General features: G+C 37.7%; 1 protein-coding gene and 1 long non-coding RNA gene across 2 annotated transcripts in view; one reads left to right on the forward strand and one right to left on the reverse strand.

The window, feature by feature from the left end:
• csmd2 (CUB and Sushi multiple domains 2) overlaps positions 1–21,255 on the reverse strand; it is a 241,845-nt gene that overhangs the window by 194,566 nt on the left and 26,024 nt on the right. The window contains 1 exon segment of the mRNA XM_043218014.1: positions 11,587–11,699. Coding sequence (XP_043073949.1) covers positions 11,587–11,699 — 113 coding nt within the window.
• On the forward strand, positions 5,692–7,936 carry LOC122323901. The gene is made up of 3 exons (XR_006247072.1): positions 5,692–5,813; positions 5,927–5,977; positions 7,428–7,936. It is a non-coding gene; the product is annotated as an uncharacterized LOC122323901 (long non-coding RNA).

Raw genomic sequence — 21,255 nt, forward strand, 5'->3', positions numbered from 1 at the left:
ACTGCATAAGAATCAATTTTATTCATTGAGCCATTCTTTTTTTTTTTAACTCATCACCTATAATATATTCAGTTAATTTAATTATTGTTTTTGTTTTTTTTATGCAGCCTAAAAAAATACTATAATTATTTGAACAACAAGGTGTATCACTATAAATTACATCAAACAACAATTTAACTTTTGAGAACAAAGCAATATAAAACATCTATTTCAATTTTCTACAGAGAAATAATACTATTAAAACTATTAGTTATTCATTTTTAATTATATATCCCAATATGATGCATATAGACGCATGATCGGAGCTGATGTCCTTTTAGCAAACCTATTGCTTCATTACAACCATTCTTTAAAAGGTGTCAATATAAAATATTTAAAAATACATATGTTTGTGTATATAACGTCAAACCATATACACAATAGCTGCCCATGGGTTTGGACGTTACAGTGAGTTTAAATCGCAATGCCATTCATGTGTTCTTCCTCTCCGAGTAAGGAAGAGGTGCACCAATAATTGAAATAAGCAAATCTAGCGCTAATCTTTACAGTTCCCAAATGCATGCTGCGATTATGTTCTCACGGAAGCTCATTTTTCTTGTGGAAGCTCATTTACCTTCCTTCTTCGGACCTCTCACAAACACACACACCACAGAAAGATACACCTGTAATGCCAAAAGGAAGCTTAGCAGTTGGTCTCATGTGAAAAGGGAACGTTTAGAGGCTGGGAAAAGATCCAAAGCATAGCTAAGGTCTTGTCTTTATGGTTTCATTTGGCAAACGCTTTCATTTAAAGGGGTGTGTTTCGCTTTTCAATTACAGCCCTTTTCTTCTCGCTCGACTGGGTTTTGATCTTCCTCACCCGAGCTTCTCGCGCACCTCTGTTAACAGTGAAGGGGGTTTATGAAGGACCACTGTGCACGTGATGCCTAGAAATTCATGATTAGAAGTGGTTCTGAATAGAGGCATATTTAAAGTAGCACTATTACAAAATGAAAATTAAGCAATTCACTCATCTTCGTGCGTTTGAAAACCTGTATGACTTTTTTCTTTGGTAGAACACAAAAGGAGATACTTTTAACGAATGTCCAAGTTGCTGTTTTTCATGTCCTTCAAAAAATAAAATAAAACGAATGCGAAAAATAAAACTGTCGTTCCAAACCTGTATGACTACATTTCATTTGTGGAATATGGATCTTAAAAATCTTTTTTTTTTTTATGTAGCAGGAAAAACAAAAAAACAACTGTGATATAGGTTTGAAAGGACATGAATATGAGAAAATAATTATCAAATTTAAATTTTTAGAATGCTCTCTCTTTTCTCTACCAAATAAAAATAAAGTCTTATGGGTTTAGAACAACATGACGGTGAAAAAAAAGGGAATTTTCATTTTAGGGGAATTATTCTAAAAAAAAAAACTTTAATTGGTTATTTAATAAAACGGGGCATGCAATTCAGAAAAAAATTGCATAATATCAACAGTGCAACAATTTAAGAAATGGAGCAAAGAAAAGAAAAGAACAGATAGGATTCAACTCAAAAGAAGGAGAGACGAAAGTTGTCTGCTTCGTGTTTACATGCATTCATTTTCAAAATGGAAATTCCAAAGATACAGACAGAACATGTTCAAGCGTTCAAACGTTTCAAAGCGTTGCCATGGGGACCAAAAGTGAAGAGCCAAAATGTAGACCGTGTCATTATGTGCTTTGTTTATTTAGGTAGAGGCATTTTGGTACTTTGGATATCAGAGGACCGTGCACTTCAGAAGATACAGAACTCATCACAGGCCATCAAAATAGTTAAGGTGCTCTTAGCGGACGGCCATTACACACATCTGAGACTAATGCATGCTGGGGTCTCCTAACACATCCTCTTAATAATCACCTTCGCTGAAGATCTAATTCAGTGAAATTCTAGAGCAACAAAAAGATGTGAAGCTGAGAGGAAAGAGCGTGTACATATTATTAAAAAGGTGCGTGAGAGAGAGAGAGAGAGAGAAACGCGCACCAGGGTTGGACATAATTCACAACTGGCTTATTTAAATTTGAATTACAATTCTGAACCTTCAATTTCAATTTAATTAATTCAGGCAAGTCATTTGGAATTTAAAAGGCATTATCAATTCAATCCTAAATGGAGCGCAACCCTGAAGTGCACTTCCTGTAGGCTGCATACTGTGGCATCACTCTATTTCGTATTTAACTGAAAAATCAATTAATGCTCATGGTAACAAGACGTACACTGTGTGGTCTGCTGAATGTTGTATATTTACTGGTACACATTTTCCTATTGGCAAAGTGCTAAATACTACAATTAAAGTGCGGCTGATAATTGAATCCGCTGGGCAATTCGCAAACCATGCGTTAAATTGTCATGAACTGAACACGTAATACTCCCATCACATTTTCACAAGAGGGAAGGAACGAATGGAGAACAACTGAAACAACAGATGGAAAGGCCAGGCGAATAGTCGAACTCTCTTCTCAGTTAGCACAATCAAAATGTCTTTAATGTTACAAAACGTGTCATTAAAACAAAAATCTTGTTTTATATCGTAGTGGAAATGAATTGAATGACATGCACACATCTGCTCCAACAATGGGAGGTTGGGAAGAAAGATTTTCTGCCTACATATACACACACACGCACACACATACAAATACTTGTGTTAAATACACCCCTATCAGTGTCAGTCTGTATAGGACTTTTTTGTTTTTTCAAGTCGTACACAGATGAACTCTTTTTTATCTTTTTCTTTCTGGTGTTGTGAATAGAAATGAACTGATTTTACAATTCAATATGAAACAGAGAAGACGATATTGAATTTCACATTATGGCCAATGGCTGAAAAAATGCCTATGACTTTTTTCTTAATAAAAAGAAAACATTGAGAGCTAAAAGTGATTATTTTACAGTCTTCCTCTGTCACTTCGGCGCATTTCTTGAATCGTCCTCAATGTTTGCATTAAGTACGTGCATTTCTTAAAACAATTTGTACAAACAGCACCACATAATGGATTTCCTGCAAAACCACTAACTTACTCAACATATTTCTCAGAAGTATTTGACAATGCGAACATCAGTATTCAGTACTACCTGATGTAAACTATGGCAAGTTTGGATGACAGTTACTGTGCTCAAATGCAGAAGACTGTGCTACTGTACTGTATGGATACTGATAGAAAGAGATTACAGTACTGAGGATATGTTGGATCTCCCAATATTTAGCTGCATCCGTCACTGTAAGGCCATGATTGACAGTACTTATTTCTTAAAAAAAACACTTCCTGCTTCTTCCTGTTTTGCCTCTGTACCCTTTCCCTATGCATCCATACTTCTTATCTTCCCGATGACCCTGATCATTTTCTGGATGTGTTTTGTCCTCTGTCTGTATATGCTTTTTTCACTATTTCAGAGAACTGGCTTATAATTCGTTGATCTATATTCTTTTCATTCAAGATTCACTTCCACAATTCATGGCAAATTTCCAAAAATGTTTGGTAGTTCAAAGCCGGTTTGGTGTGTTCCACTCATCTTCTCTTGTCAGGCTAATGTCGTCCTGATTCAGCATGCTGAATCGCCACCGGGAGCGTTGGGAAAAGTGATAACTCTGATTGGATGCCTAGTTTCACGAATGAGTCAGTGCCAGAGAATTAAAGCGGTGAAAAACGAGTAAGTAAATGAAGGCGGCGCAAACAGAACACTGTTCTAATGCTTCCCCAAGCATTCCAGTTTGTGAATATTATAACAGTGTGAGCTGCCCGAAATGAAAAAAGTTATTAACGTTACCGATATTCAAAATGGTACGCAAGTGCTGCTTTTTTGTGCTTTCTCATTGTTGATGGCAAGAAAATGTTGTATTTAAATGATAGACAGAAAAACAAGCTACATAGATAGATAGACAAAATGATAGACACAATGACTGCTCATCCAGTGCACTACTGAGCCCCATACAGTGTCAGTCACCTATCGTTTATCTGGAAAGCATGTATCTTATGACCATACGAGGACACATATCAGTAACAGATAGCCACAGGCAACATCAGAGTCATGCTCTCAGAAGACAAAAGTCACTGTGAAACTCACGGGACACAGAATAAATTTATCCAACAACAGTCAAATCCACCTCAAGTCCATGTCATGTCATTTTATTATTTGGTGGATTCAGAATTAGCCACGCATAAACCCATTTGCTATCTTGCTGTCAGTCATGCGAAACGAACCTTTTGAATGAGAATAAACAAAAATATAAACAGCACTGAGAGAGAGAGAGAGAGAGCACATTAAAATCAGATGATGATGATGATGATGAAGAATGAGGAATGTGTGGAGAGTCTGCCTCCGTTCCACTACCAACGGTTCAGTGGCCTCTCGAAAATGACATCTGCTCACTGATTATTGGGGTAAAGGTTTTAATGACTGTCTCAGCGACAACAGCATGACACAGTCCCTGAGTGCATGCAGATCGGTTTTCAAACCCATTTGTTTGAGTTGAAGAGCACAAAAGCAGCGCTTAATTGTGTTTCTGTCACGCTTATGAAAAGCACACTCATTGTAGGGTACGTAAGCATGGGGCAAACACGGTGTAAACACTGACAGTGACATCAGAATGCCTCAGTATCACGCCTACGCCTGTGAAGCTCATCGCGCGCCCACTCGCCAGTAGTGCTTTTACAGAGAAAAATATGCAAGAATGCTAACTACCTAAAAATAACATTTGCATTTTGCTACTTGACACGTGGGGACAGAGGGATCCAGAAAGAGGAGAACCATACAAGGATGGATAGACAGAACAACAGGCAGAACGATAGACAGAAGTTATCACTAAACACTGAACGATAGACCAGCTAACAAACCGACGGTCTAACCGATAGAATGAAAGATTGTTAGATGTGAAAAAGAAAAACTAGTACGACTTAGAGATAGATGGACAGCAGGACAAACTGAACCTGAGAATGACAGAGACAGAACGACAGATGGACAGAGCGACAAAGATGACGACAGACAGAACCCAGAATGATAGAGAGAGAACAACACATGGACAGAACGATGAAAGGAAAAAAAAATGATGGCGACGGAACAACAGAGTCACAGACCAACAGACAGAACCGCATAAGGATGAAGAAATAGAACAACAGACATAATGACAGACAGACAGGAGGTCAAAGAGTGGACCATGCAATGATAAACAGACGAAACAACAGACAGAATAACAAATGGATGGATAGATGACGGGTTGGGTGGATGAAAAAAAGAAAAAAAAAGTATACTGTTCAAATATACAAAACAAAACAACCCAAGTAACTGCAGGCAACACCTAGCAAACAAAAACAGCAGGGCTATGTACCTAAAGGCCGTGTTGTGCTCTTCACTGTCTAATGTATTCAATAAGAGTGGGTTAATGTACCAAGCTGCAGGTTTGGTAGCCAAGAGAGAGAACATGTTTAGGTGATTACTCGATACGAGGATCAAAATCCCGCACTCCCATCAGCTCCTATACACATTTAATCTCACACCTCTCACCAATCCACTTAAGAGAGCTACGACGGCGCTGCACATGTGCTTTTAGAGGACAACAAGGAGCGGCGTTCTCCCACAAAGGGCACGGCCACACTCTCTCTGAATCAGCGAAAATATCGATTAGAAAAGCAGGGGGTCTCTTTAACAAGTCCACTCCCGCCTGCGGAGACGTATGTGTGTGTATATATACGCATGTGTGAGCGTGTGTGTCGGCGGGAAGAGTGCTGAAACGGCTCTTTCATGTGAGCCCCTGTTAAACTCTCGCAGAGGATACGATCTCAGTCCTGTCGGGAAGGTGAGGAGGAATCGAGCCTGAATTATGATGAGATACGGAGCTTGATGAGAAATTGAGAGCGTGCGCGCAAGTGTATATCATTGTGAAATGTTTGTCTTCGTGTGTGTTGGCAGGATTTAAAGCTCGAGCCTGTTCCTTTACCGGCTCCGCGGCGGCGAACACCGGTGAGTACATTCATCATAGTGATGCGTTTTAGTTAAGTGGCCTATTCACAGCGACTTTCAGAATAATGCTATTAATTAGCGGTGTGTCGTGCTAAACATTAAATTACACGGAGATGCTTGGCTCTGACCCGAACAGAAAAAAAAAAAAAAAAAACCTGATGCACTATATTCCTCCCAAAACACCCCTATCAACACAAACCGCTGCTTACCTCTGCAAATGTTCAGCTTTATTCCCAAGAAAGTTGTTATAATGGTCATTGTAAACTGCACTGCTGATTAGACATTCCCGTTAGTGGCGATGCTGATTAAAGCTGATTAAAGATTTTGCTGCTTAATCTAAAAATCTAAAGCAAAACTTCAGAATTATTCAAAGGTTGCTTGAATCATTGGTTTGTGACAGACTCATAAGTAAAAGTCTAAACTCGCAAGCAACAGAAAAAGACCATTAATTCCGGTTATGCTTCTTTTTCAGCAGTACATTTTATAGCCTTTCATGTCTGTATCTTATCTTAACATTATTTTTCCTTTGTTCTCTTATATATTGTTCCAGTTAATCAGGTTAAAACAGACCGTTCGTATTCCTGGAAGTCGGATGTAGATCTTGATACTGAAATGCATAAAAACAAAGTATTATAGAGAAGCAATCAAACCCATGCTGAGATGAAATACTTGAAAAGTTGTTTGAGTCCATTTCACATCATTTGTGATCATTTTGCTGGTGCTAAAACGGCAACATCATGCATATCGCAGTGATTTTGAGATAAAACGAATCTCCATGAAAAAAGTCACTAACTGCTTTTTAAAGTAAAGCTATATATTAGTATTAACTGTTATATTCAGTCATGTCAACATTTTAAAAAGACAAATATTCATCCTTGCATTCATTCAATAAAAATGTGTTTATGTGATGTGTTATGTTTATATATATATATATATATATATATATATATATATATATATATATATATATATATATATATATATATTATGTGCATGCAAATGTATGTAAACATTTACAAAATATATACCATATGAGTGTGCTTTTATATATTTACATAATAAATATACACAGTATACAAGCACACATTATGTGAACAAGAACTTTTATTTTGGATGCAATTAACCATGATTTATCATTTGACAGCACTGATATTTTTGCTTGAAACATTTTAAATATACTTGATAACATCAGATGTTGTGTTGGAATTGTAACAGAAAAAGTGAATGAAGAGAAAAAACAGAAAAAGTGAATACAGCAGGAAATTCATAGGGAATTAAAGCAAAAAAATTCTAATTTGCAGTATAACTACCAAAAACAGTTTGTACATAAACATTTTTAGCTCCACGCATTAAATAAACCACAAGTAGTTCATTCGGTTTTCATTCCTCTTTAATTCGGTGCCATCTATTCAGCTAGATGTGATTGAGATTGTTTCTCTTTGTCATACAGATTTTCATTACGGAGGGAGATTGCTCTTGCTTTAGCTCAAGATGGGTTCTCGCCCGAGCTAGCAGAGAAGAAAGCGCAGGGCTTGTGCAACGGGTGGCTCCCTTAACGGAGAGTGGCAGCTGCACTGGGGCTTGATTGAGAGAGTTAATTGATAGCACTGCTCATAATGCCCCTAATGTTTCACCATCACGCCGGGGGCGGGGCTTTTTTTTCCGAGAGGATAAAGAGGAAGAATCCAGATGCAAAATGAAGACGCAGAGCCCTCATTTATAACCATTATCCTTCCCTCTCAACTCCACCCCCTCAAAAAGAGAACGGAGAGCATGGTTGAAAATTACAGTTTTTTTTTGTGAGGAGGAGGAGAATCTTACGTCCAAATATACACTACAACAGACATACTGAGTCCATTTAGACACCTTGCTTTGAGGAAATGGGGCATCCACAGTAAAGCGCAACAACTAATGAGCTGTATGAGAATATATAATAAAATAAAACCAAAATACATCAAAGGGCTTGTTTTCATGTTCATTTCAGGGCAACTGATTTCACATCTGTTGTATCACTTTTCCATCTATTTTTGCTTAACTGATTTACATTTGTGCATTTGGTACAGTAGATGCTTTTAAACAAACTTATGGTGCATTTAAAAGACAAAACTGCCCTAATAAAATAGACTCAGCATTTTATATCCATCTCTTTATTTATCCATCAGTACTCATTAAATAGCAAATCCCCATAGTGCTCAGATATCCCATCGTTATTGAAAAATAAATCCATCCAGAGATTTATTTTGGAATAACGACTGCCTGACTGTACATCTTTACATATAGCCTGAGTTTTTTATAATGGTTGAAATTAATAAATAAAACCTGCAAAATCAATAGCTTTAAAAAATATTTAATACGTAAGTTCATTATTGAATTGCAGGTGGAATACACAAAGTGGCTTGGGTTGTTTGATATGATAATCAAGATTCCAAGCACACACACTATATATATATATATATATATATATATATATATATATATATATATATATATATATATATGTGTGTGTGTGTGTGTGTGTGTGTGTGTGTAATGGTATGATGTAGAGCTCGACATTAAATCACATGTGATCTTTAATGTGTATCAAGCTGCGCTAATCCACACTGATAATGAAAGTGGATTTGCGCAGCTTGTCAGTGAACAACGGGTCCGTGTAGTAAATGCGGCTCAACGTGAAGTCAAGCACATTACGAAATTTATCACTAATTACAGAACTGACAAGATGTGCATTAAATATCGCACACGATTTATCGCGCAGCTCTAGTATGACATACACGATCAAATTCATGTAAATGTTGGCAGGGAAGAAACGTACACTTGTGTAAATGGTGAGCAAAACCTTCTGTGTCAGCTGTAAATAGAGGACAGGTGCATAGCAATCAGCCATCGTTGTACAACTTGCCTACAACAACGGAGAAGTCAATATTACTGGTTATTTTTCTTTTATATTTAGTAAAATTCATAAAAATTCTGGCTCTGCCTAAAAGGGTACTGAATATTACTGAAACGTTACAGAATATTTATTGTTTATGCAATACGCTGGAGCAAGTAAAACTATTCCACTACGATCCTGAACGTGCAATTTGTGTAGCTGTAATTCATTGTCAGGGATTGTGCTAATTGTGAATGATCGTTTATGAATGTTTACAAATTACTGTAATTCATGAAAACATGTTTAAGTATTAAATCGAACGTTTACGAAGCATTTGTGAAGTGTTTTCTTTAAGGTCTGTCTAACATACAAATTGCTCCGAATTTACTCCACAAGTTTCATGAATGAAGCCCAATGAATTTTATATAGTTCACTGTATAGTGTAAAAGTCTTCATTACAATTTCAAACTACACAGGACAGAGTATTGTTAGGACAAAATAAATTGTTGATCGGGTATGCCGATGTACTTGATGAGCTTGGCTCCACATTCCTGTGAAAGACAGTCATAAAGGAAATCGCTATTCAGCCGTAGGCTATTGATAAGAGCTCTGGGCTTCTCATTATTCTGCTGTCTTTACTGAAAGTCAGACCGGGGGCATGTGCTACATACATCACTCTTTAATTCTGCTCCTGTACATGGTTTCAGCAGACCCGCAGAAGGTCATGTGACAAGAAGTGGCACATAATTACAGGGCCAGACTGAATTAGTCCGAAACGTATGGATGAGATAAGGCTTGTCCATGCTGGTGTAGGTCATCACTCAGGGCTCTGGACGCTCCTGTCACCTTCACCTACTCCTCTTCACCTACATATGTAGATTTATTTTGCAGCATTTTGCAAATAAATTGATGAGAAATCCAAGATATATATATATATATATATATATATATATATATATATATATATATATATATAGTTGGACCGCTCTTGCCAATAACCCATTAGATACTGAATAATAAAAATGATAACAAAATAAAATTGTAGTGAACTTTAGATGTAAATACAATAAATAAATAAAAAAAAGGTGGTAACATCCTGATCATGTACACATTCTTTTTCCTCAGAAACTCTGTGTTGTATATCTAGTCATCAAATGAAGGAATAAAACATCTTTAAATTATTGAAAATCTAACTTTTTTTATTTTTAGCAAACAAAGGGGATTTCCTATTCAAATTAAAACATGGAATAAAAAAGTTGTTGGATCATTACCTTTTTTTCTTTGTTTCAATATTTGTAGCAGTAGCAGTACTGCAAACCGATATTTTGGCGGGTTGTTGCGAATCGCTTTACAGTTCTGTGTGACGCTAGTTTTACTCAACTGAAACGGTAAAAGGCTCATGAAGTGCAGAGCAGTTCTGGAGACGTTGCTCATGTATTTATGCCGTTAATTAGTGAGCTGACCATGAGAGGCAAACGCTACAGTATGTACCTGCGTCTTTACCATTAATTCATTCATTCATACATGCATGCGTGCATTCATACAGAGATGATCGCTCAGTGAGTCAATGCTCAAGCTCAGGTAAAATTCATGGTAACGATCATGACATTAAACCTTTGGCTTGGACTTGCATGTATTTTTGCCACATTAATTTAACAGCTTGAGGTACTCCTAGCGTCCTCTCAGCCTCCTCAGCAAACACACTGCTGTTCTTTCTAAAACAAATAGTTTATATTGACATGAAAATATGTACTGTATTGTGCTGTACACACACCTTTATGTGTTTTAAACGTGCATCTGAAATGTCAGCGCTGTCTCTCCGTGCAGTGCACAGTATCCCGTTTCAAAATATATGCAAGTGTTTTTAATGATTTTCACCTCGTTCTCACCATAGATAAGTTGGCTCTCGCACTGCATAATGATGGACCCTTCACAGACACTCCAGCAGTGGATGCAAACCAGAAAAACTATTGCCATGGTTTTTTGCCGATAACCGATAGTTATCCCGGGAATCAACTATCGGTGCCGATTAATCTGCAAAACCGATATGGTCGACCTCTAATCATAACACTGAAACACATGCTTGCATTTACAAACACATGTTCTGAACTTTCATTAAGATTCAGTTTGTTTTCTAAGTGTGAACTACTTGAACTAATCAACAATCATGTAGGGAAAAACAAGTTAGCCACCCCCCATATGAATCAACAGATAAAACTGATAAATGCAAAGAAACCTTCATAGGAAAGCATAAATCATAAAAGCTGCGTATAGACCACGTTCCATGATTGCCATCTGAGTAAGACATTATTTTCCATTTATACTGTGCAGAACTAGATGAACCCAGAGGACTTGATTCACCTGCCATCAGTGCACAATCTCAATTAGATAATTAATCTAATTAGCGTTGATTCATTCTCCTTGCCGATTCTCTGAAGCAAGCATTAATGTTGCTGCTTTTTGGGTCATAAAGCACTCACATCAAAAGAAATATGACGAGAAGCCAGCACGGAAACCAAGAGGAAATCTGCGCACGGATTCTCAGCCTTTAAATTGCCCGTGCATATTAATGCAATTAGCCTACAAAATGAGATAAGTCTACGTTCGGAACGCATGCTACTGCAGAGTCCACTTTACATAATTGCAGGGTTTCCCAGAAATGAGAGATTGAATACGATCACGAAAAAAAAAATCATGACAAAAAAAAAAAAACCCCAGAAGATTAATACATGACTCTTACCTTCGTACACGGCTTTGAAGCCCTGTCCACTTACGGCATAGTCTGACAGCAGCCATAGTGTGAGTCTGGGTCCTGTGCTGACTATAGGGGCGGGCAGTTGAAACCCCGTCAACCTAAAAGGCAGAAAAAGGAACAAAGCTCGCGTTAACCCAGAGTATTGTTATACAAACCGAACGCTGGAGCTTGGCAGCTGCAAACGTTCGGGTGCCGAACAGACTGCTAAATCTCAATTTCCAGCTTTAACAGAAAATAAAAAAAACCTTTAAAAGCTGTTTACTGTGGTGTAAAAGCAAACTAGGACAGCGCAGGTGATGAGTGAGGGAATTCTGTGCTACATGGGCCACCAGAGACACCATGGCTCATGCACCAATCATAAGAATGGTAGCTAATAAACGCTTTACAGACCTATCAAAATCACAATCAATAGAGCAGCTAAAAGAGCTTATTTCACAGGTCGGAGGTTACAGATGGAAGCTATCAACTCTGCTTTCAGCTGTAAGCAGGTCAATGATGTGACGCTATCTATTAATTGATTCAAAAATACACTTCACACATTCAGTGATTTCAATACTCCCCTTCTATGATGAGCATGTTTTTTTTTTCATTTTTGTATAAAATTTTTATTTAATATTTTGGGGGGAAATGTCTTGGTGACGAAACCGCCGTTAATATCACAGTAAAGCAAAAAAAGCCTCAAATAAACGTTAAATACAGACCTTCAGTATTGAAAAGTACTTTTTTTAAAACATACTTCAGATATATCACTTACATTTATTTTTTACACATTTAAATATTTAAAAATATTATAAATATAATTACCATGAACTACTAATAATTAATTATTATTATTATTATTATTATTATTATTATTATTATTATTATTATTATTATTATTATTATTAACAGTACCAGTTATGTGATTTATCAGTACTGTAATTTTAATTCAAGCATTTCATGTTTGTATTGTTTCTTCTGCTTTAGTGAAGTGATACACAGAGCGCCGCCACACTTTGCTATTGAAGAGTGTGTGCTACGAGCGCGATAACATCTGGCATGACAGGATACTTCATTTTTCTGAGGTGACATATTTCATAATGTGTGAAATAACGATAGAACAATGACGCTGACATTAAGCCTATCGAGATCCCATCTGACCGTATGCTGAACAGGGACAGTTTTTCCCAGGCACTCCTCTAAACTGCATCTGACAACGGCTTTCATGCACGTCTTTTAAAAATAAACGTACTGGGTTTTTTTTACATTTTTGTTGTTGTATATTTTTTATTTAAACATGACTAATCCATGAACAAACTACAATGTAACTAAACCATACAGTGCATAGTGACACTGAAACATCCTTGCATTTACAAACCCGTATTCATAACCGTCATTAGGGCAATGCGTCGTTTTGATATTCTAAATAACAAAAAGTAATCTGCAGCATACTGTAAGAACGCATCCTGATGGCTATTTATTTATTGGGTTGGTTAAAGCAAAAACGGAGCCTCCAGCTGCCAGGTGTGCTCGACAACTGCGCGAACGTGCTCGCATTTCCCCACAGCGCCACTATGACCCATATAGTCCTCCAGGGCGTCAGCAGAGCAGGATGTTAAACTGTGTGATGCAGCTTTAGCTACAGGCATCGCTCTGAGCGTTCATGTTCCAGGGCTCGCGTCAGTTTGTCTTTTCAGTCAGATCCCAGAGCTGTCATCTAATCTCCATCAACTCGAACACATCGACCGGTCACCGGCTGCGACCGGAGCCTTTTTACATCACCTTTGTTAGAAATAAACTAATTGAGCTGAACTATTGGGCAGGAAGTAGATGACTTAGACAAAGTGAATGCTGTTAGTTCCTAATACTACAAAATTGTTTTATACCCAGAAAGCCATTGTTTAGTGTAAAAAGTCCCAGCCTAATGCCCTAAGAAAATGCACTGTCAAAACAGTTTACTGAGTTTGGGTTAATTCAGTTTATGTTCATCCGACCAAGAGCAGGCAGAGAATGTTTAGAAAACCCAATTTAATTATTGTTATTACTGTATGTAAACTAAATAATCATATTTATTATTTATTCAATAAGCAAAGCAGAGCAGATATTAAACACGTTATGCTGAAATTACTTGGGGTCATATTCACTTTTTTTTTAGATTTCACCTGACAGATGAATAGATGTTTTTTGTTTGTTTGTTTGTTTTTTTGTTATTGTTGTTGTTTTTAGTCTTGTTAAAGAATTAGTACACAAAAACTTACAAAAAATTACTTTTGTTAAGCACCAATGCAAAAAACTGATCAAAAGTGACAGTAAAAGTATTTACAATGTTACTATTATTTCAGTAGAGAAGCATTCATAAAACATTCACAAATATTTCATTATGGATTTCAACACTGATATTGATAAAAATAATATCATAAACACAAAGTACATTAAAATAATTTCTCAAGGATCAAGTTTTTTTTTTAATAACAATAGACAATATAAAATATACAGTAAAGATTTTTTTAAATTGTAATAATTTTACAATATTACAGTTTTTACTATTAATTTAGTCAAAAAAGCATAAAAAAACATTTAATTGTAACACTCAAACACATTGTTACTTAACTATTCACTGAACCATTAACCATTCAATTACTGAAAACTATTGCACTAAGAAGGGCAGCTTCAAAATGCAGCAATGTTTTTGCTTCCTGCCTTGCCTCTGAAAAGACTCAAAATACACAAATGCTTTTCCATTTTAGACCAAACAGGAGATCATCACTTAAATTCACCTCCAGGCCAAGAAGGTAAGAAAGAGGCACTAGCGTGATACCACAACAAATGAACTAAAGATTGCCCAAATGAGGCAGGTCTGGGCAGGAAGCGGTGGAGTGTGCTGAGGCCAGAGGCGGCCTCCATTAGGAGACATTTCCACATGGATGAGTACTGCAGCATCCAGTCCAGATTCTCCATTAAAAAAAGGAGCACTTCCCTCTCCAATTATCCCAGGAGCTCCTTTGGGACGAGAGCAGGGACACTGGAGAAGAAAGAGGGAAGAGAGAAATACAAATCTGGAGAAGGAGAACAGGTGGTGGTTTACAGAGTTCAATGAAGAAGGAGGAAAGACAGATTGGACTTCGAAGTCTGTGTGTGCGCGCTTCAGTGTTTTTCTGTTTGTGTGTGTGCATACAATCTGTATTTGCATCCAGTCTGCTGATAAAAATAAGAGTGTATATTTGCGTACACATAGTTTAACGTGAGTACCAGCATAAGTGTGTGCTGTGTGTGTGTGTGTGAGTGTGAAGGGGGTGTCACTATAGAAATTCTCCTGATTAAAGCCATCCGTAAACACCCCACCCGCCCTCCTCCAGCCTTCAGGAGCTCCAAGCGCGGGCTGATTTACGGAGTCCTGCACTGCTTCATAATAAAATGTGATTAAATGGAATGTCAGGCCGTGAATAATGAACCTCGCCGTCCAACCACTGTCACCACACATCAGAGAGCTCCCAGTGCTCTGTGTCCCACACCGCAGCTCTCGGCACTAAACTACACCTGAGGTGAACATTAAACCGGAAACATTAGGATGGGCGGTACTGTTTGGATTTCAGACACGGGCTCCGATAATTATAGAAGCTGCTACTGCATCTGCACAACATGTTCCAAGGATCCAAAGGCAAGCATGCCAATGTGAATTGCATATAGTCAGACAGTTGGATATGACAAAAATAAATAATTCTCACATACACTTTCTCAACAGAAAACACAACTCAAATGAATGTGTGCTTCTACACAAAGTTTTAAAAGAAGTCATGGTATCACTTGTTAACTATTAACTATGGCTTTTCCCTCAATAAATTCTTAATTTGCTGCTTATTAATAGTCAATAAGGTAGTCGTTAAGTTTAGGTATTGGGTAGGATTGGGAATGTAGAATAAGGCCAAGTAGAATAAGGCATTAATATGTACTTCATTAGCACTAATAAATGGCTAATATTCTAGTAATATGTATGCTAATAGCGTAATAGTTGTTACTGAAGTCATTTATGATCACCAAGGTAGCATTCAATGTTTTAAAATGTATATTTTTTAATCAAATGTATTAAAATATAAACACACACACACACACGCACACATATACATATACACATATATCTATTTTATTTTTATTTATTTATTTTTGCTGTAACAGCAAAGCTGATTTACTTATTTCTCAATATAGAAAATTTATGCGGCTTAATATTTTTGTTAAAACTCGTTATACCGACACTTTTTTCAGGATTCTTTGACTACTAGATTTAGTTAAAAAGAACTGAATTCAGAATAGAAGTCTTACAACATTATACGTGTCTTTAATCACTTTTGATGCATCTTTACTGAATAAAAGCATTTAATCTGCATAAAGAAATTGAGTGTATTCAAAGGAGTTCTGGAATTTTCAAAAACAAAATAAGATGAAATTTTAAATTATAAACACTTTGAAAAAGTGGTTTATTTTGCATTCATGTCAACTAAAATGTTATTAGACAGAAAAGGGTATACAGCAAGAATAAAAAGAGAAAAAAAAAGGTCCCTGGGTTACACAATTCTAAGAGTTGAAATACTTTGAATTAGACTCTGCATCTTATAAATGCCTATGGAACAGGATAAAACTAACGCGATATATAAATAAATAAATAAAAGCACATATATTAACCGCACATTAACAGCATCAAACTAAGAAGGCCGGTCTTTCACTAATCTCATTCAAAGGATGAAGGTGGGAATCGCTGATGCAGCCAAATTCCAGCAGGAAGAAGGACACCCTGGAGAGAGGAAAGACAGAGAGGGGAAAACGGATGCAGGGGCAGGATTCTGTCAGGCAAGCACAGAGAAAACATTAGGGGATAAATTATAGCGAAAGAGCAAGGGTGAGCGAGGAATACGTTATGTGTGCATGCGTCTATCAATCCTATGACATACTCCGGTGTAACTACGATCTGAAGTGAATGAATCGACAGCTTGTTTCTTTGGGGGGGGGGGGATGAAAATCCGCGAGCTCATCTAAAGTCCTATGTGAAATGTCCATAAATAGTTAGGGTCTTCTTCGCAGGGTTCTCCACGGATGGAGAGATCCTCATTCACAAAGTCCACTTGTAGGCCAGCGGTACGAGCCGAGGTGAACTGGATTGATGGTGTTCTCAGCGCAGACTGCTGCGTCCAACACAATCACTGCCGTAACTCTCTTGTCTTCAAGGACTCGGAGCGTTCCTGGGTGGCTGCAGTTATGCACCCACTGGAGCGCCTCCGAGTGGCTAACGTCCAGGGTAAAAGCTGTCCAATTATCCTCTCCTGCCATTATTTCCAACCTTCATAAACACATGCTTCTCCATTCTGCCTACCCACACACATTTTCCACTCAAACACCTCTCGCCCAGCCACCGGAGCTATTTTTGCACCGCTACCATGATGGGTGGATAGCGCAAGTCTATCATGGCTCGTAAAATGTGCGATGAGTGGTTTTGTGCTTGAGACTGGATTACCGTAATGTATCTGACTTAAGAGTACACACAGAGCGGAAAGCAAACACACACGTCAACCAAGGCCTAGGCCATCTGCTAGAAACATCTGTGAGGAACCGCATTACGGTGTCGTACGAGATTCTATCCACACTTTCTTAATGTCTTCGCGGATTCAGAGCTTGATCTTTTCTTGTAGCTAATCAAAAAAAGCCTTTTAACCAGGCAGCATTATGTTAAGTTAGTAAGGCAGCTTGCTAAATTAAGTCTAGCCGGAAAAAAACCCGAAATATTTTAATTAGTATTTTTTGGCTATATACGTGATGTAATTTAAAAGTCATTTATTTTTATTCAAATGTTAATGACTGTACTCCGAAGTGATTTTATATCATTTCTAAACAGGCATGGAATATGGTACCCGCAAATAGAGTGCAATTTTTTTGTACCAGCCAAAAGAAATGGCTTTTGGGTCCAAGGGGGTTAGGATCTTTCATGTCTACAGGCTTTCGGAGACATAAATCACAATTGGGAGAACCCAAAAGGAAAGACCTCTATTTGATCTGTCTGCAGTGGTAGTGAAAGATATCTGGAAAGGTCTGTACTTTGTAAAGTGCTCAAATCAGATATCATCTCCATGGCAATACCTCATTAGTCTGTTTGGTTTGGTTCGGATCATGTCAGCACAAACAATGTCAGCACTAATAGAACCTACTGGTTTCAAATACTGTGGGAGGTGTGCGGTGCGGTGTCCAATTACAATATGCCTTGAATATCTAAATCTTACATTTTTTTAAACCTTGAGATTATAGAAATAGTTTAAAAGCGTATACGCCAATATCTTTAGAAAAATAATAAAAGAAAACTTATATATATTATTCACATTTTTGCTTCACACTATAGTAGAGAAATTACACTTATTCTTAATTTCTACATCAGAAAGAGATTTTGAATTTGGACTGCATTTAAACCACTGGCAATTCATTTTTGCCGTGAAAATAAAGCATGATTGGGGGCCACTGTGTTCCTAAACACGCTCTAAAAAAAAACATACAAAATAACAAAACATTTGTGAAACTGTCTGTGCTAGCCAGACACGATTCAACCCCCACTTACAGAACAGGAAGTTCCATATGCAACAGACTTCCTGTGCCCTCCTACAAACATGCTGATGTAGTGGGAGAAAAACAGCTCTTCCTGTTTTATTCATGTCTAATTTCGATCAACAGCAATATTCCCTTTTCTGAAACAATTAAGCCGTTATTTCTGTTTAGCCAGCCTTTCAACTAACACGCCGAGTCATTTGTCCTGAGGCTCAGACAGAAGTTCTTGATGTGAAATCTCGGTCACCTGCTTTTCAGAGATCTGTCTTTCAAATGCTACTTCATTTCAGACTTTGAATGCATGGTAAACCATTAAAGATATTTTATATATATATATATATATATATATATATATATATATAGAGAGAGAGAGGAGGAGAGGAGAGAGAGAGAGAGAGAGAGAGAGAGAGAGAGAGAGAGAGAGAGAGGGAGAGGGAGAGAGAGAGAGAGAGAAATAGAAAAATAATAGAGAATATAATACAAGGTGCAAACACTGAAGGGGAATGAGGTTGAGCGAGAAGAAAAATAGTAGCGAGGGCTAAATTATTTAGAGTGGAGAAGCAGTGATATAATACTGTGCTGATCAGGCAGAGGAATTTTAGGGCCATAAAAAGCCTGGGAAAAAAAGAAGGACGGAAGGATGAGTTATCGATGGGTGAGCACAGTGGCAAAACTCATCACTAGGGGATAAATGGTCCTAAATGGCTGTGGAGCTTTTAAACATTGCGGCTAATGACCATCTGCACTCCCCCGTCACACACCCTGCTCTGGGCACTTGTCATAAATATGCACACAACGCTACACATGATAACCCTTGTAACCAAAATACCCACAATCCAACAGTTCGTCCTCTACGGCCTCTTACATTCATCAAGTGTTCCCAAACAACCCTTCCCTCACTAGGCCTCTTAAACGTATATTAGCACACACGCTCTACGCAAAAAAACACCAAGTCAAAATAAACCTGTTGAGGCCTGGGGTCGACGCACGGACGAAAAACCGTGACATTGTCTCGCTTAATCCGTGTAATAGATTGGGATTTGAAAATGTGTGTTTCATTTCACACTCTTTGACTGATGATGGGGAGCAAATTTGAGTAAATGGCTTGACACTTATTACCACAAGAGCTTACACCTCACAGTCATCACTCAGTCCTCAGAGCTCGAAAATCTCAATAGACAGACTGCAATTATGTTGGCCTTGCCGTCAGTATTTAATCTTCCTAAAAAAGACCACAAATCTCCAGGCTGGTTTCTGATGGTCTAGACCACTGGTCTCAGACTCAATTCCTAAAGGGCCACAGCTCTGCACGGTTTAGTTCAAACCCTAATAAAACACACCTGATCCAGATAATCAAGGCCTTCAGGCTAGAAACTAGAAATTTCCAATCAGGTGTGATTAGGAGCTGGTTGGAGCTAAACTCTGCAGAGCTGTGAACCTCAAGGGATTGAATCTGAGACGACTGGTCTAGATGGCATGGCATGTTGCAAATATAATGGGTAAAATACTGGAGTTCTCAAAAAGCATGTGGCATGCATGCTCATTGGGATTCTTTCTATATGAACTATACAAGCAACCCTAGATGCTTGTATATTTCATATAGACGCATCGTATGTTTGGTGACCAAAATTACTTGGCTCTTTTTGTATAAATAACCCTATAAATTTTACTCAGCCATGACGTGGCATGATCAAGTAGCTACCAGCTGAATTCAATTTTGAATTGAATTGAATTAAATTGTTGTTTTGTAATTTTTTTTTTTTACAGCAAGACAAAACCGTAAAAAAACACATTTTGGCTATTTAATTTACTCAACGGTGAAAACAATATTTACTCACTCACTGTATGTTACTGATTTTTGTCCTTGTCATTTTAAATTAAAATGTCATAACTTCACAGACTTCTCTCTGGTGTCAAATGTCAAACTTCCCCAATAATTTAATCAGTCTGAACCAATTAGATCTGCCTCCATCCAATCAACAACCAAAGAATAGAACAATGTGCACTTTCTTTTTTTTTCCAATAAACCATTTCACTCAGATGCCCATCACAATATGGAAGAAAGAATGGGTTGCTACTTCTATTAATCACGACTTTAAAATGCTGTCTAGTTAGACAGCTTATATAGGTTTTAAACCCGCAGCTAAAATGTCAAGTGCTCAATGATATTTAAAGTGCTTTACAAGAATAAACAATCAACTGTTACATCCTTGTCCTTCTTCACATGATGAAAAAAGAGTGAAGAATAAGAGGCAATGCTCTTTAAAAAAACAAAACAAAAAAAAAACAGGTTTACTAGCTGAAAGAATAACATCACTCAAAAGCCATCATTCTGGAGCAGGTTTGTACCAATAATCAGAGCATCACAAATGAATCCATATTTCAGCCAACTGTTTGCAATTAAAATTTAATTGGATATTGAGACCCAGATGGAGGAAGGAAACAGTGTCGAGACCTTTTCCCCAGTTTTCTTTATTCTCTGGGATATTTTCTTTGTTTCCCCTTTTACTTCTCCCCTCAGTTGCCGGTCGGCTTTTCCTACATGTTCCTCTTTCATCTTTTTATTCTCTCCCACTCTCTTGCTAACTCGCTCAGCCCTACAGACTCCCAGATTAATTATTCAAATGTTATCTTCATTGCCGAAGCACGAGTTAGGAAGGAGGCTACGGGCTTCAGCCTCTACCTAATCCTGACTCTTTCAAAAAAGCATTCAGCCTTGGAGGCCACGGCCAGAATTGCATTATTTGTACATCGGTTTATTTTATTGTTCTTTCCTCCACACAGCAGTGTGTCTAAATTCTAATAAACTCTGAAACAAGGTTTAGCCGCTGATTTGATTAGATGCAAAAGGGCATCGGGAACACATTGACCGTTGCTGAGAGACTCCCTCAATCTCACTTTCATGCTCCGTTTCTTCCTCGTCCTATCTCTCTCCGTTCCCCATTACCTTCCCTCTCAGCCTGACTACGTATGGCTCTGTCGTTATTTGTCTTTGTCTCTCTATCCACCCTCTTTCTCGTGGTCTGCACTATTTTTTGCTGCACACAGACAGGTGGAAAACAATCTGTCACTCACGGAGCTTGTGGGAGCACTACG

Source organism: Puntigrus tetrazona, chromosome 19 (assembly GCF_018831695.1).
Source record: "Puntigrus tetrazona isolate hp1 chromosome 19, ASM1883169v1, whole genome shotgun sequence".
Classification (NCBI taxonomy): Eukaryota; Metazoa; Chordata; class Actinopteri; order Cypriniformes; family Cyprinidae; genus Puntigrus; species Puntigrus tetrazona.